The sequence below is a fragment of the Lycorma delicatula genome, chromosome 5 (genome assembly GCF_047948215.1).
Source record: "Lycorma delicatula isolate Av1 chromosome 5, ASM4794821v1, whole genome shotgun sequence".
NCBI classification, from domain to species: Eukaryota; Metazoa; Arthropoda; class Insecta; order Hemiptera; family Fulgoridae; genus Lycorma; species Lycorma delicatula.
In genome coordinates this window covers 19,714,231-19,733,011 of record NC_134459.1, presented here as the reverse complement: position 1 = coordinate 19,733,011, position 18,781 = coordinate 19,714,231, and the positions used below count along the sequence as shown (strand labels likewise).

Sequence of the window (18,781 nt, the reverse complement as noted above, 5' to 3'; positions counted from 1 at the left end):
CCTAGACTATTGTAGTAAACTGGGTGCATGATGGGTGCCAAAAACTTTGACAAGTGCTCACAAAGATCACAGGATGACATCTACACGTGCTTTTCTCGACCACTTTAACCACAAGAGAGATGAATTTTTTCCATATCATCACTGCTGACAAAACCTGTATTTCATGTCAATACTGAGATGAAACAACAATACATGCAGTGGCCTAAACCAAAAAAAATTCAAACAAGCCATGTCTCGAAGGAAATACATGATAATTGTATTCTGAAACCAAAAAGGCGTGCTTTTGATTGATTTTATGAAATCTGGAACATCCATTACATCATAAGTCAACTGTGAAATACTTTCTAAACTGTGTTGCACAATTCAAAACCAACAATGGAGAATGATGAGATCAGGAACTGCTCTACTTCATGATAAATGCATGTCAACACAGGCTACATGGACAACAGAAACAATTCAAAAATTCAATTGGAAATTTTCGATTATCCCCATGACAGTCTTGATGTCACACCCAGTAAATACCATCTCTTACCATCTTCCTACACCTCAAAAACTGGCTTGCATCTCAATGATTTGAGGAAAATGAAGAGCTGAAAATCTTGGTGCAAAAGGCTACAATCCCAGGTAATGGAATTTTATGCAGCGGGTTTGAAGACGCTTGTTTCTCAGTATCAAAAGTGTTTGGAACAAAATGATGATTATGTAGAAAAGTTACAGTAAATGTGTAAGTATTTGAAACCATTAATAATCCTTTAATTTTTTCTTCTCATTTTGTTACTGACCAGCCCTTACTTCTGAACTGCACCTCATATGTATAAGAAACAAATAAATGGATAATAAATACCTTTTCTGGAGGATATACAATTTCAGCAAGATGAAATTTCTCATTTAACAATTCTTCACATAGTGGATTTAATGAAATTGCTTTTTCTAAAATAGAAAGCTTCTTTTCAGCAATAAGTTTCTGAATAATGCTTTTGGAACTGCTATGCGTTTGTTCAAACTTGCAAACAATATTCTATAAAAATTGTAAGTAAAAAGAAACATTATATACTACTTAATAAACAATAACATCTATATAATAAAATCTGGAAATATCATTTAAAATAATATGTAAACATAAATAAATGAAATAAACACTTTATTTTAAAAAATTGAACAAACTCCAAAAAATAATTAAAAATTATACTCACCCCCTAAAAAGAAAATTTCCACTACACCCTCAATAAAATCTTTGAAACTTTTTTTAAACCCAGTAGCAAATTCAACCAAATTTTACAATCTGTATTTCATGCACTTGCAATTTTGTTATCCGTATCTCATGTAGTCTTAATTATTACTATTTTCATTATTATTTATTAAAAATTTGGCGCTGAATTCAAAAAATAAGTTTCAAATTGTAGTGGAAAAATGACATTTTCCTTTTCTGTAAAATTCTTTTTTCATTTTCTTTTGGGGTCGGTTCAATTTAAAAAAAAAGAAGTTTTTAGTTTACTTTCTTAGTTTTATAACATCACTGAAGTTAAAATATGGGCAGCTCTACAAAATGGACTGCTCATAAGAAAGAAAGAACAATCTCTTAAAACAAGACAGGATTGGATTTTGGTTTGTAAAAACCAAACAGTAAAACAGGATTACTTTCTTTCCACTGGTTTTATACAATTAAGCAATGGAACAGGACCACCACCACCAGCAACTCATCTGTTGTTTAAAAAAGCTTATAACAAAGTTGTAATGCTTTTTGGGAATGCTTATTTATTTTTATATAGTGGAAAAGTAATTGTATATTAAAAGAGATACCGTTTTATTGTAAAATTATCAATAATGTTTAAATAAACCACAAAAAGTTTTAATAATTAAAAAAATTGATATTTTTTTCTGCTTCCCCATCTCCAAAATCACCTTCCAAGAAATTGTTTTGATTTTTCTACATTTACAATGTTAAATGAAAGAAACTAAAAATATTCCATTAAAAAATGTGCAACCAATAAATAGTTGCCCAAGATCTCTTTTTTGGGGGTGGGGGATGAATTATAATGAACATTTTTTGTAATATTATTAAACATTTAAATAAACCCAAAAAGTTTAAAAAAGATCAATATTTTTAAACTTTCATCGGCTCCCGAACCCCCAATACTGCCCCCAAAAATTTTTTTGTGGTTGTTTTCACTACTACTATTATGCCTAGGAAGATATAAAAAAAATTGCTTAAAAATACAATAAGTAAAAAGATAGCTTTTTTCAATTTTGGGAATTTGGGGAACAATTTTTTTTTAAATGGTAAGATAAGCATGTACACATGAATTAAGCCTAATATAAAGTAGGGTTATGGTTGCAACAGTTTGAGTAATTTGACTCCTGAAAAACCCCAACCCCCTGGAGATATTGACCCTAAAATTCTACCAACAAACTGCCCCATATACAAAAGTTTCTAAGCCAAATTTCATAAAAAACGATTTTTATTAAGCTTCAAACAAGCCAACACATGTACAAATTTACTCCTTTTTTCTTGTTTTTTTGGCATTCCTGGGTCATGAATTATCAAAAAATACAAAAAAACCCATATCCCATTTTTTGAATGATTACATACTTTCCTTCTTGCAGCATATATATATATATTATGGGTTGACTATACCTCCTTTCTGAAGTTGCTTAATAATGACAGAAATTTTATACACTACTTGTCAAATGAATAATATTGCTGTAACTGACAAATCTCAAGAAGCCACAACATATGGAAGAAAACCATCAAATGTTGTAATTTCAACTGGCTTCAACAATTGTGGTGGTAGTCCAGGCAGTATCTGTTTTGGGTTATACTTTTTCTATATGATCGCTAATTTTTGCTTTAATGCCTCTGGAATATCATCAGAAATGATAATTTTGTTATGTACCAGTTGAAAAAGGTTTGCTTAAATTATTATTAAACTAAATGTATATAATAAACAAAACTATCCATTTTTTTCTCTTATTTCCCTAGATAACTCGATAAATGTGTTTTTTTAGAGAAAAGATAGGGAGAAAAAAGTTTTTTTATTAAATGTTACACACAACATAGTTGAGTCTACACACACCTTTCTGAGTATTTTTAAGCTGTGCTTTTTAAAATAAATTTAGATAAAAATTCATGAAGATATATACTTTGTTTAAAAACAAAAAAATTGCAAGTATGTTTGAAAAATTCCCAAGACTCTCCTAATTAACCAAATTAAATTTTTCAAAATGCATTTGAAAGTTTGAGTACTCTTTTATATGTGATTAAATGTTCAAGTATTTAGAAACTTTATTTCAGGCTCTACACAATTTGGAAAAATCACATTATTTTTAAAATCTGGATTGCAAAATTATTGTGCAAAAACTGTTGGATCAATTTTGTTGAAATTTGGCGTGTTGCTTTATCATATCAAATGTTTTTTGAGGCAAAATCTGAAGGTTCTATGTATAAGTACTCAAAAAACATTCCCAAAAAATCTTGTTTTTGTTTTCATTTTTTTGACAGTTATTGCTATTTTTGCATCAATAACCTATTTTTCAATTTGCAACCAATGATATTGGGTATAAAATTTAATAACAAAACTTTTTTCTTTCTCAATCATGAACAGTTATTGAGTTATCTAGAGAAATAGGAGAAAAAAAAAAATGGGAATTTTTTGGACTTTTTTACATTTTGTTTAATAAAAATTTAAGCACATCATTTTCAACTGGCGCATAATGAAATAATCATTTCTGATGACATTCCAGAGGCATTAAAGCAAAAATTAGCAATCGTATAGAAAAAGCCAAATACACCCATTTTATAACAGATTCTGCATGGAATCTTTTACACGCAGTAAGAACAGCTTGATGCAATAAAAGTAGCATGCATTAAAAATAAAAATATCTAGAATTAAAATCATGAGTAATGTTTCATGAGACATATTGCAACATATCTGTCAGTGACAGGCTTGTAAACACAGCTACAGGCATTGTTATTAAATTTAAATGGCCAGCTCTTAGGAGAGACAATTTAGATGATGGAGAGAAGCCAGATACTCTTTTTATTCAATTTTAAGATGATACCACTGGTAATTGTGCGAAAAGTACTGATGGATACAATTCAATCTTTGATAACCCCTGTCAATGTGACTTTTCAAGCCACTAAAGTATATGGGGACATTGAAGGTTGAATGGTTCTATTAATTCTAAAATATAAAATACAAATATAACAATTTTTACCAAAATCAACACATTCTTTGAATAGAAATAAAGATTTTCATACAAAAATTTTCTCTGCTCAAGTGATAGCACATTTCAACTCCTAATAGCCCCCCCCAAAAAAAAAGTTTGTATTTTTCCCCCTTAATTTTGAAAATGTACAATTAATCTCAAAAGGTTAATCAACTTCAAAAGTATGTTCTAAATTAAAGTAATAGATGAAAGTATACACATAAAATTTACACTATTCATTAATATAGAAATTATATAAACTTTTAAAATATTGGGAAAAAATATTTATTATGTAACCATTAAAAAAATTACTCTAACAAAACTCTTAATCATTCTGCATACTTCGATACAATTCACATGAAATAAAGTTAGTAACAGTTGCATGGGTGTAGTTCTGACATTAGGGTGGTAAAGCAAGATGTTCAAGTATTATTTAAAAGCAATATACAAAATAAACTTGCTAGTAAACAAATTTAAGTAACTAAACAATAAATTAATGGTTAAAATGAGATATAATTACTTGAAATTTAACATATTCAAGCCACAGTTTCACATTATCTGGCTCATTCTCTAATTTTTCATTGAAGTGACGTGTTTTTTCAGTTATCTCTTTCTCACAATTTACACCAACATCTTTAGCAGTAGTAGATTCTGCAACAAACATAAAATACAGGGTGACTGGAAAGTTTTAAGATAGGTGCCACCACTACTCAACAGAAGGAGAATAAGTTCACTTGAAGGTGTGAAAGGGAAGGCTGTTTTGTTCTAGAAATATCCCTCAGTGATAACTTTGTTCAGAGAGAGTGGCATCCTGGTGAGTGAAGATGGGTTTTCGGTTCTAGGCAACAAAATAATTTTGCCAAACAGATGAAAAAACAGAACAAGTTTATAAAAACTTGTTCAAACTGGGAACAGTGGGAAATCAACTTCAGAGACTTACGAACTCTTAAAAACAGCTTTTGAGGATAAATGTCTGAGCCGGTCAAATGCTTTTATCTGGTTCAACAGATTCAAAGACGGCTGCAAATCAGTCAAAGACGACTCTCTGTCTAACCAACCTTCCACTCCAAAAACCAATGAAAACATTGTGGAATTTCATGATTAGTGCACTCTTACCATAGACATACAATGAATTAACGTTTCTACATAGTTCAGTCAATTTTTACTGAAGATTTGAACGTGTGTCGATTGTCCACGAAATTCAATCCAAAATTGTTTTCAGATCATCAGAAACAACACCGACTTGAAGTGTTCCAAGAACTGATTATCAGGCCAAAAGTGACCCAGATTTGCTTAATTAGAGTAATTAAAAGCGACAAATCATGGGATTATGGGTATGACTCAGAAATAAAGGTACAATCATTCCAGATAAAGAGTCCAAAGTTCACCACGATCGAAAAAAGCACAACAAAGTCGGTCAAATATGAAGACAATGTTGGTGGTTTTCTTGGAATGTACACCATGAATTTGCCCCTAGGGGCAGACAGTCAACTAGGAATACTACACTGTCCTTCAGTGTGTGCGTGAAAATGTGTGGAACAAACAGCCTGCACTCTTGCGCAAGACAAGAATTGGATCCTACATCATGATAATGCACTGGCTCATCTGCGTTCTCGATCGTGGTATTTTTGGGCAAATTTCAAATTCCTGTGTTTATGCAACCCCCTATTCCTTCACTTAGTATCTGCCAACTTCTATCAGTTTCCTAAATTCAAATTTCCACTGAAAGGGAACCGATTTGACTCGACTGAAAACATCCAGGCTAATAGGGATGGTTCTAAACACCCTTAAGAAAGAAAATTTACAGGAATGCTTCAAAAGTGGGAACACTGTTGGAATCGGAGTGTTCAGTCAGAAGGGGAGATCTTCACTTTGAAGGAGATCCATCACAATAGCCTTTAAGAACTGCCTTTATGAAATTACAAGCCCAGTCTTAAAACTTTCCAATCACACCTCTTATGTGTAAGAAAATTAACAGTGCATCTAAATTCTTTTTCAAATTTATAAATTAACTCTTACTCTAACAGTGAAAAAGATGTAACCAATAAACATACAATGTTAAGAGACAAATCTTAACAAAGATTTTAAAAAGAAATAATAGTGATATTTCAATTTATACTAGTAAAAAAAAAAAACACAAATTACCTTCCACAAATGAATCATCTTCCTTTACATCTAACGCACCAATACCTTTAAAATCAAATGTATAATAACGATAACTTTTGGATTTGGATACCTTCTTACAATTATCTTTTAACACACATAATTTTCTTTTAGGATTGTTATACCTACAAAAAATTAAAAATAATAATTACAAATCAATGATAATACTAATACTGCACCCTACCTACTAATAGTTTATTTTTTCAATGACTGAAATCTAAAATATATTTGATTATAATTTTTAATGGATTTAAATCAAAACCCTTCATTTCTGAAAATTAGAATTCTGTTACTAAATTATCCTAAACACACAGCAAATACATCAAAACAAACATAAAAAAGAAACTTAATTCCATTTCGCACATTGTGTAGTGATTATTCATCTCTGAAAATATAGAAAAAACACTTCAAAACAGTATTTTTTTTTCATTTAAACACTACTGCATGCTTTACATAAATACCATACCAACAATAAACAAATGAGTATAGCTACTATTCATTTTTATTTCAATTTTTTTCCAAACATTTTCCAAAAGAAACCCATTTTCAAAATTATTAATTAATAAGGAATTAATTCATTCCTAGTGCTTCCTTTTATAAAAGCAGTCAGAAATGAGATAAAGGAACATTAAATCATTCAAGCCTCTAATTTTAAATAAAGATCCAACTGATAAAAATATGAAAAATACAAAACAACAAACTTGTTTTATTTTATTTAATTCTATTTGCTCTGAAATTAATTTATGTTCATCGATCCATTCTAGGTTATAATATAGAATTTCTTATTGAGATAGAACTTATTAAAGTAAAATTAAGTCAATAAGTAACATACAAAATAAGATCATTCATTTAATAAGTAATATGCAGCACTTATAAAATACTTTCTGTTTATTTTGCAAACTTAAAGCATTACTCTTAGGCATTCATTAATTTATAGTTCCAACAATATTTTGAAAAGCAAAAAAATTATCCTTTACTAAACCCAGAACTGAAATGTTTAAATGGAATTTCTGTTATTTTACTCATAAGAGCTGTAACAGAACTGCTACAAATTATTAAGGAGAGTAAAAAAATGAAAAAATTTCTGCATTATTTGTACATACGAAATTATGCAAGAACAACTGCTTAAGTTTGTTGATATTGAAATCTTTCTTCAAACTTAAGTGTGAATGAGTTGTTTTCTTTTTCTTGTTTTTTAACAAAAGTAACTGTTTTTTTTTTTTTTATAATAAATAAATAAGTGAATTCAATTACAATTTTATACGGTGTGATTAGTAATAAAGCAACATATCTACTGGCTAAATTTTTAAACTATGGAGCGTTATTCACAGTTTTTTATAAACTGATGATAACCTCAGCTGCGGGGTTTTCCCTTTGAGGTAGCTAATTCAATAAATAGATTGTTAAGTGGTAAATATTTTGTGCAGATTATTTGCATATTTCTTTGTTTATATATTACTATGTAATCTTCATTATATATTAAATCTTTTATATATATATATATATATATATATATATACAGCACAAGATATAAGGTATCATTTTTGTACGAGTAATTTTATGAGATCAATAAATAAATAAAAATAGAAATGGGATAAAAAAATCTTTTAAGAATATTTGTGTTTTTACTTTTTTCTTAAAAAGTAGAGTAATACAGATAATTTTGTAAAGAAAAATATTTTTTACATGTTTGGAAAGTAAAAAATATATATTTTAAGAAAAACTGACTGGTAGATGATCATATCTCAGTTTTTGATTATATTACTTATAAAGTTATCAAGGTAAAAGAATTTAAAATTTTAAATGTCTTCATTGAATATAAAATTCTATACATTAAAAAAAAAAACCTGGTATCTCCTTAATGTTCTCTTCTATTTAGCTTCTCCAAGGGATAATCCAAGATATCAGAATGAAAGAAAATGCCAAAAAATATATATTAAAAATGTTTCTGTCAACATGTTAAAAGAAAAGTAGACCTCCAAACCTGAGTCATATTATCCTCCTCTTTTATCCAAAAGGTTTCTAGTGTAGAATTTGGTCAAGTTTGGTATTTTTCATACATTATAAATTTCTTTTATTTTATATTTTTGTACTATAACTAATTATAAACCTCATTTTTCATACTTAACAGTAATCAGATAATAGTCTGTTATTACTTTAAAACAGAATAAATAAACTGTTCTGTTTATTATGTAAATTAAATAATTGACTAATATTAAATTTATTACTTAACTACAAGAATGTTCTTTGGATTTCTGCGAAGGAATAACATGACTGATGCAATAAAAGACAAAAATGTTGGAAGATAGCCAGGCAATTCAGCAAAAAACAAACAATCACAGGCAGAAACCAGTTTTAACTAATAAAACAACAAAGAAACCTTATATGTTACAATAGATTTCAACATAAAAATATTTCAGCCTAAAAGAATAATACCAATTTTAACAATATTAGTACAGTAAATACGTACAATGGAACTGCTGGTCTTGAGAGTGTTTTTACTTGCAAATTTCCTGGTTCTCTTCTTTTATCTGTATAGAACATTCCATCAACTTCAGTTACAGTAGGAGCAGATTTCGAACTGCAGAAAACAATAACACTAAATCAAACATGTGACTAAAAGAAGTAAAATTAAGTCTCATACCTAACATGAATAAAATTATTTTTTTAATTTACAGATAAAATCACCTTAATTTTCTAACAAGAAGGAAATTAGAATTCCTCAGGTGAAATATTTCAATAATAATAAATATATTTTCATAAAAATATAACAAAAATACTTGTATACTGAGTGTTTCTAAAATGGTGGCTATACTTTTTCAGATTCTACTTCTAAAACAAAACAAGTTATACATTCTACTTGTATAACAAAAAATATACTTAGGAAAAATGGCAGTTTCTCCTTTGTTCTCCCCCTGTCTGACATTTTTTTATTTTTAAATAAAGATTTATATCTCAAGTTTGGACATAGGAATCACATTAATATTGTGTCTATAATTTACAATAAAATTTAACATTACATAATAATAAAACAATTGATATTAATTTTTTTCACTTTTGAATAATTTTTCACAGCGACTATTACTGCTGATCATGTTAACAATGTAAAAATGAAGCTTCGTTCAACAGGAATGGTGTTCAAAACTATCACATCCAGTGTATCTGTAGCGACAAGAATCCTCATGGTAACTTCCAAAGTAGCCATCAACAAAAATTTTTCCTGAACAAATACGCAAGGTATTTTTAATGACTATCTTTTGGGTTTTGTCATTCTACCGAATCATTTAAATGGAGAAAATTATCTTGATAATTTGCTAAAATTCTTCCACAATTTTTTAAACATCTACAATTAAGAGAAAATATGTGGTTTCAAGATGATGCAGCTCCAGCACATTTCAGTCAGTTGGTATCAGATTTCCTGCATGAAACTTTCTATGAAAAAATGGATAGGTCGCGGGAGGGTCAGTGCCCTGGCCTGCCCGATCACCTGACTTAAACCCTCTTGACTTCTATCTGTGAGGTTGTTTTTAATTTATTCATTGCTTTTCATTGGTGTATTAACCCTCCGTGCTGAATTATTATTTTTGTTTTTAACTCACTTAAGTATACTAGTTATCAGCATTTATTTATGTTTTGGAATATCAAACGTTTAAAAAACTCCAAAAACACGACCACTTGCTAGCAGATGGTGAGCACAACCATCCGTGCTCAACACTCAATCACTCGGTGGTTGAACATACTTGTAAACTTCTTACCTGTTCATGCTGGAAATTTATGTTGACTTTTCTAGTCTTTTCATTAGGTAAAGACAATTTATTTCTTTGTTTTATGAAAAAATAAAAACCTTAGTTTGTGAATTTTACTTTAAAAAAGTCTGTGTTAAATTTACGTGTAATACATCTTCAATTTATTCTGTACATCCAATAATTGATTTAGAATTTTTTATTTTACTTTTGCATCAGTTAGATTAATTTACAGTTTATTTTCATCTATCATCTGACTTGTTTACGACCTAAAAATTAGTTTTTACATAAATTCCTCTGAACATTTTAGAACAGACCTGACAAACAAGTAAAGCAACTGTACATTTATGTTTTAAAAACATAATGAAATAATAAATTGTTAGTTTAATGTTTTTATTTAAAAAAATAATAATAAAATTAAAAATATTTATGCAATGTACATTTTATTATAAATGATGTAAATAATCGCCAAAAAGTATTAATTTAAGATGAAAATAATAGTATCAACATACAATTTTAAAGTAAAAGAAAACATAATTATCTAACTGATAATAACTGAAATACAAATAATTTATAAAATAAATCTGTTTATTATCAATCTGTATATCCTCTTTCAAAAGTGATGAAAATTCACGCAAATTTCAAATTCCACAAAAAAATCCAGTTCAATATAACTAAAAACGAACTACAGAGTAACAAAACATTGTATTATTTAAAGAAAAATCTTTTTCATGTTAATACGTATATCTCTTTTGATTTAGCACTCCATATGAAAAAACTTAGGGACGAGTTAAATATGCAAACCTACTGTAATATAATGAGGTTTAAATTAGTACACTCTGTATTCATAAAATAATTTTATACAAAATAAAATGCTATTAAGGAAATTTTAAAGATTCCCATACTGATAAACATCAATTTCCTATATATGGAAGTCATATTGTTAAATTTAAAGCTTAAGAAACTATTATTATTGTCCAGAAAGTAAGAACTGTATACGCATCGCAAGTGTGCAGCATTGTTCACAACAATGGGTAAAGACCAGCCAGTCTCAGTTGTTCTATTAGCACTGTACAGAATTTCATGGCTGTACTGTGACAACAGTGATTTTGCATATGTTTATAATGAATAAAAAATTGAAAATTCCACTGACTGTAAAGTACAATTGGTCATGTTTTTTGAATGCACAAGGTGTTTGTCCTGTGGAAATTCATTGTCAAATTACTGCCATATATGGTGATAGGGTAATGAATGGAGGAAACATAAGGAAATGGTGTCGTTTATTTACGGCACCTGGAGAACATTAGTTCATGAAGAGCACATCCACATGCCAAAAAAAAAACTTGTGAACTTCTCATAAGTTTTGAACTAGATGTTTTTGATCATTCACTTTACAGTCCAGATCTTGGTCAATGTGATTTACACCTACTTACAAAATTGAAGGAGTTTCTTGATGGGAACTGCTACCAAAGGGGCGATGAAATCAAGAGACTTATTGCACTGGCAGATAATTGACAATAAACCCACCGGGTTGGTCTAGTGGTTAACGCGTCTTCCCAAATCAGCTGATTTGGAAGTCGAGAATTACAGCGTTCAAGTCCTAGTAAAGCCAGTTATTTTTACACGGATTTGAATACTAGATCGTGGATACCGGTGTTCTTTGGTGGTTGGGTTTCAATTAACCACACATCTCAGGAATGGTCAAACTTCATTTACACTACACTTCATTTACACTCATACATATCATCCTCATTCATCCTCTGAAGAATTATCTAAACGGTAGTTACCGGAGGCTAAACAGGAAAAAAAAGAAAGATAATTGACAATAATTCTGAATCCTGGCAATCAATAAATGTAGCTTCTAAAAATGTGGCTTCTAGATTAGATGGTTTCAATTCAATTAGCGACAAGAATCTGGTATTTACTCAAACTACTTTTTTTATCAATCTCCTCATCTTTCTCTTAAAATATGCAAAAAAAATATCCAAAATAAAATATAGAAAACTAAAATAAATAAAATATAAATACCTAATTAATCCTGATTTCTCATGCTTTCTTTTTATCCTCTTCTTTTCCTTTTTTCTTTTATGACGGTATTCAAACTTCTTTTCTATCTCATTTTTACTTTTTAAAGTCTGTTCACTTCTTTTATATTCAGACTTCGTCGTATGACTTTCAGAATATTTTTGTTTGTCTTCTTCATCGTTACATTCAAGTGTGCTGTTAATATCTTTCTCTATTTCATCAGAATAATTTCTGTCATTCTTAGTATCACTAACAATAAAACTTGGATTTCTCAACCAAGATGTATCAAGCTCTGTAACTTTACATAATTATTAAATTAGTATCAAAAGTTTATTAAAATAAGAATGCAAGAGTAACATTTCTGTTGTAATTAAATTAACAGTATATAGGAAAACAATTATGCTTAAAACTTGTCACATAATTCTGAATAATACAGCAAAAAGCATAATCAAGAGAAGACCTGCCATTATAAATCTTTTTTTCCAGTTAATACATTGATCACTCTATTTTTTTCAGTTTATGGATAAAACAACAGAAAACATTTGAAAATGGCAGCTGTTCATAATAATTTAGTCTATTATACAATCATTTTAGATACGCTATGAGCACAACACTACAACCTTGCAATAAAAAAATATCTATAAGAAAATAAGATATTGAAGATCAAGTTATTCCATTATTAAAATACATCAACTTCTATAATTTCTTTCATGTCACACATGTAAATTGGAAATAGGGTTTGGTCTCGATCAATGGCATATTCTGTTAAATCTATTCTAGGGATATGGATAACTATAGGGATAGTCTGTGGTAAATATACTGAAGCTTAAATTGACAAGTACCAAACTCTTGTTGATTGTGAACAAAACTAAAGCATTAAATAAGTTTTCAATCCATAAAATAAATGGCTTATTGTTAACAAATAATGTTATTACAAATTAAACATTTGTACTAAAATTAAGGACTAGCTGCAACTTCAACTAAATAAAAGTACTTTTAGACAAGCAGTTATATCTGCACATTGACAGCATTATTCAACAATGTACATAGATATAATGGCTGGATATTATCATCAATCGGTATTGATGGGTGAAACAATACTTTAGTTTCCCATTTAAAAATTTTACATATACGTCAAAAAGTCATTTTGAGTTGGTATTAAACATAATAGGTCAAAAAAAGAAAAAAAAAATGTATATATATGACTTATTTTTTAAATCTATTTGTCTAAGAATTATATTCCTCTGCACTACATGCAAATATATATTTATTTTATTAGATCAACCTAAGAACAGAATAAATAAAGTAGAATGACTTACCTTATTCTCCACTATATATGCAGGAGCACTTTTGCGATTTACTTACATCAGCCGCATTACATATTTATATATTCATCTCAAATTACAACATGCATATTTGCTTTACTTAAAATTATCTTAATTTTAATTTTTAATAATTGATTTTTAATTTTAATTTCATTTTATGCTTTGACATCATAATTTTACAGTGTTATAATTTTTTTCAATTTAATTTTAATTAATTTTTCATATTTAAAATTTTGTTTTTAATTTTTAATTTAACTAAATAAAAGTTTAAATTCTTAAAATAAAAAGATTAAAGGTTTTAAATTTTAAATAAAATAAATAAATGAATAATAAGTTATTATATTTTGTGAAGTTTGTGATGTAGTTTGAGGTGAATAAATAAATATGTAATGCAGCTGATGATGCAAGTAAATCTCACAAAAGCGTTCTTGCATACATAATGGAATAAGGTAAATCATCGTACTTTATTTACTCTGTACTTAGGTTGATAATAAAATAAATATATATGTATTATTTTATTGAATTTAATTTTTTTAACATTCATTTATTCCGGTGTTCCATTATATTATATTTTAAGTTCTACTAACATGAACCTCTTGATACAGAATAATGAGATAAAGCATTTCTTACCTAAATTTTATCACACTAGTACTTTCGCAGGATCTCACATTCTGTCATGATTGGATTCATTTTACTACATTGCAAATTAAAATTAAAAAAAAATAAAAATTAACAAAATGTACTTTATCAGTAAAATTACTGTTTTTATAAGAATGTCTCCCACAAAATGGGAGGACTCTAAATAGTAACTGTCCTACATTAAACAGCTCTGAATAGTAATTATTCAATATTAAAGAGGCCGATCGATCCCTTCCCCCACAACTGCATTTAAATATTTTTGTTGAAAGGCAAAATTGTCTTATCAATATAGGACCTGGTGAGAACTTAATCATTAGACAACCTTAAATGCCTGTTATTTCTACAACATGAAAAATATATTTACTCAAGTTAAAACTGTCTGAAAGTTGATTAGTCACCCATTATTTTATTTAATTAAATACTGCAGAATGATTTTAAGTTTTTTATTTCCATACTTTCTTTTATTTTTTTTTAGTTCAATTTATTGTAATTATTTCAGTTAAATTTATTTATTTTTTGACAGTCGTGTTTTTTAATTGTATTTTATTCTATTTATTATTAAATTCAAAACAGTTTTGTAAACATATACATCTTATAATATTGATAATACCTTAAATAAATTTTGGACCTTCTAGGTTACTTTTTCATTATTTATATGGTACAATCTACAGGTATGCTATGAGGATATATTATATCATAACTAACCATTCTAGTGTCTTTATGTACATTTAAACTTTAAATTTAATGAATTCAACCATGACTGAGGAGGCAGGATCCTGTGAAAGTACAATTATGATCAAATTAAAGTAAGATATGTCTTATCTCAATGAAGCTATGAGGATTATCACTGGTACTGTTAGATCTACTCCCATTCAGTGGTTGCCTATCCTAGCTAATATTGCTCCGCAAGATCTGAGGAGAAAAACAGCCAAGGTAGACTTGCTCAAGAGGATCACTTCTCATAAGAACTCTCTGTTGTACAATGCCCTACAAGATCTACCAGCAACTCAGCTGAGGTCACGCAAACCACCCTGAGCTGATTTGTAAAGTATTGATTCTGTTGACACGGCCTCCAAATGGTGACAAAGCTGGAACGTTCACCCAACAATATTCACCTGGTTCATGATCCAACGAAGAAGGTTGAGGGATTTCAACTACCATGCCAAACCTCGTCGAGGCTGAACTGCATTAGGAATGGGTCAAGGGAGGTGTGGTTACAACTTGAAGAGGTGGGGTTTCCACCCATCTGCTGAATGTGACTGCCGAGCAAACAATATAACACACTGTTACACAGTGCCCATTTCGAATGTTTGATGGTGATCTGGGGGACTCTACATCAAGTGACTCATTGTTCAAATTTGAACATTTCCATCTGATTGTGGATGCTTTTGTGTACTTGTAAAAACATACGATATATATATACATATATCTCATTATTCTGTACTAGGTGGTTCATGTAAGTATAATTAAAAATATATATACAAATGGACAAGGGGGAAGCTATAGTGATTAATTAAAGAATGAGAAGAATCATTTGCTATTTTTTTTTTTGAGCTAGGGATTCCTAAATAGTTTGATGTACCTATTTGGAGTATACTGTTTCTCTGTTAGCCCAATAGTTTCAGAAATCTGAGAAATATTAAGAAGATTATAAGAGTATGTCAAGGTTAGTTAGTTCACACATTATTTTTTATCATTTTTGGAATAAATTTCAGACTTAAATTTTTTTATATCCTTCATCAGTCGGGTTAAAGCATCGACAACATACCAGCTATATTTTTGTATTTTGATCATTGTAACTCTTACTTTTACATCCCATAATTCTAGGGATAAATGAATTGCATTTATGAAATTAAATTTCTTCTCATTTGTCCATGCATTGTTATGAAATAAAATGAAATTAATAGTGGGAAATGAATGGCAAAAATAGAAAACACTGAATAAATCTACAAAAAATCATGAAAATCATCTATAACAAGTTATAATAATATTGATGGGCATACAAAAATGGCACCATATACAGCTGCATACTACTATAAAATGTTACCACGCTAAAGAAAGTTTTAAATTTACTGTTTACAGGTTTTTTAAAAAAAAAAGTTATCTTTACTTAATTCACTTTGAACTTTCTTTACGTTATTAATTTCCTTTCTAATCGATCTGGTAGGCTACTTCACTTATGAAATTAATTTAATTACCTTTCGAATCGATTTCGTAGGCTACTTCTCTTAAAAAACTAAATATTAATTATACTCTTAAGTTTAACTTTTTCAATCAATTAAAATCCAATCCACAACTGGATTTGCCTGTTCAAGTTCTTAATTTGATTATTAAAATTCTAATTTGATTATTCTGTTAACCATACAGCATGTTTGTAACTGTAATCGTTTTGAATTTGCTGATAATACCTTGCTGCTGATTGAGGGTGATTTCAGGAGTGAAATCTTGCCTAAATGAAGCCTGTAAGTTTCAGAACAATGGGGTTACTATAATAACTAAGGTTTAATACCTCAAAAATTTCTGTATAATGATGTTATGACTCTGTAATGGTTTAAGACAGCCATTAAATAAAATAATCAGAACATTAGATAAGTTCAACGATAAAGGTATTTGGGGTATAATTTTGTATAAGAAATTGACATTTAAATCTCATTTGCAGGTTTTCCTAAAAGGGTATTGAATTCATTTAGGAAAGATGGTAAAGGGTAGTCGACGGGGAATGAGATTGAATTTCTTTACCCTAAAGTAACTATACTAAGATGTTTCAGGACTGGTACTGTTGTACAGTGTATCCAGTTAGGCTGACAACCTAAATGACACAGCTGACAGTAGTTCAGAAGTTATAGTAGAATTTTTTCACTTTATTTGCAATGACTAATGCTAATTTTGGTTTGCAGAACCTATCTTACAGGTTGATCTATACAGGCAATGATCTATATGTACTGTCAGGGTCTGAATGTATTTTGCCCCAGTTGATACGAAGGATACTCTTACATAAGTGTACTTACATTGAAAAAATAGCAGTTACAATATAGTAGTTGCTATACTAAATAGTAAACGATGGCAGTATTGGCAGGAAAAATGTGATATTATTCTTGTTGGTATGTTTATGAATCACCTCATACCATCTATTTCTCTGCAGTTTTCCAAAACATGGTGAGATCATGGATAATTTAATGACTGGCTGAGGGAAATCCATCAGGCAGTAGTAAATTATTAATGATACTTAAAGTACATTACAAGAGAACTATGAAGATGAGTCTCTCATGCTACTTTGGTTTGCCCATAGATGGCAGAGGATTTTCGGAAAAAATATATCCATCTGAATATACACATGGGAGAGTGCAATCATATGTTCTAAGGTTCAAATGCTAGTAAAGTATACAAGTAACTACTTCTAAACGGATTTGAATACTAGATCGTGGATACCGGTTTTCTTTGGTGGTTGGGTTTCAATTAACCACACATCTCAGGAATAGCCAACCCAAAAATATACAAGACAACACTTCATTTACATTCATACATATCACCCTCATTCATCCTCAGAAGTAATTACCTTATGGTAGTACTGGAGGCTAAACAGAAAAAAGAGAGTTAAAAATCAAATATCAATACGAGAACACTCAAAGTATGATACAATTTTATAGATTAAGCATTGGAGTGGAAGACATTTTCCACAGGTACATAGTTTAAATGCTGTTTGTTGGTTTACTGTTTTTCATTTTCTTATCATTACCAATAATTTTATCTTTTTGCCATCATTATTACTAATATTATAACTGTATCTTATGGTTAAATAAAAAAAATATATTATTGACTTTTTTTTATAGTAGTGAATAAAGTATTCTATAAATTCAAAAAATAAGAATTTTTAGTGGTTGTTTGTATTAAATATGTATCATGATCATGTACTTGATGAACACATACGTTATTATTAATAGTAAACACTTTAATATTTTACTAATTTAACGGTCCTTAATATAAAATAGATGGGAAAAATGGAGGGTTTATTAAATATGGAAAAGAAGAGGGAAGCAGAATTTTGAAATGAGATTCTATCATTAAATGATAGATGGATGATTCTATCATGATGGATGATTTGAATTGTAACTAGTTATTAAGCATCTTTAGCTACTACCTGACTATGAGAGGCCCATGAAATTAGGTTTTAAGTAACCCACTTTGAAATAAAATCCACTTTCAAATATGCTCTCAGCTAACTTATAAACAGCTATTCTCAATTACAAGCAGGTGATTGAATAAAATGTGAGAATCTATAACTATCATTCCAGGATATGCTTAAAGACACGCTAAGTATTACAGTACATTGCGGAAAATAAAATGTATGAATATTAGAACTATAACAAACAATAAAAATGTCGACTGATCTGTTTCTTAGAAAACTAAACAGCTGCACTTAGTATAAAAAAATGGAGCATGTTTCAAACTTCAAAGACAACCAAAAATGTTTAGAGAGATATAAATGTAGCAAGACAAAAAGTTAAGGCTTTTCAATAATAACTAATCTATGGACACTAAGGATTAAGTCAGTTTAAACATTTTTTTTAGTAATATATCTTCATGGTATAATGTTTTGCACTTGCACTACCACTAAAAAAACAAGTCAACTATAACATGAAGTTAGGGAAAGTGAGATGTGCATTAAAGGATGTCTCATTG

General features: G+C 29.1%; 1 protein-coding gene across 4 annotated transcripts in view; it reads right to left on the bottom strand.

Annotated features, from left to right (window-relative positions):
• LOC142324784 (nuclear exosome regulator NRDE2) overlaps positions 1–18,781 on the bottom strand; it is a 53,120-nt gene that overhangs the window by 33,840 nt on the left and 499 nt on the right. For 3 of the 4 annotated variants that reach the window (XR_012756392.1, XM_075365773.1, XM_075365775.1), the window contains exons 2-6: positions 12,141–12,429; positions 8,840–8,950; positions 6,352–6,494; positions 4,727–4,857; positions 845–1,018 (exon numbers count right to left, since the gene is read on the bottom strand). Coding sequence is in view for 3 of the 4 variants with exons in the window: in XM_075365773.1 (XP_075221888.1) it covers positions 845–1,018; positions 4,727–4,857; positions 6,352–6,494; positions 8,840–8,950; positions 12,141–12,429 (848 nt within the window). In the remaining variant the exon portion in view is untranslated. Of the gene's footprint in view, positions 1–844; positions 1,019–4,726; positions 4,858–6,351; positions 6,495–8,839; positions 8,951–12,140; positions 12,436–18,781 lie in introns of all 4 variants that reach the window. The other variant, XM_075365774.1, reaches the window with a different exon arrangement.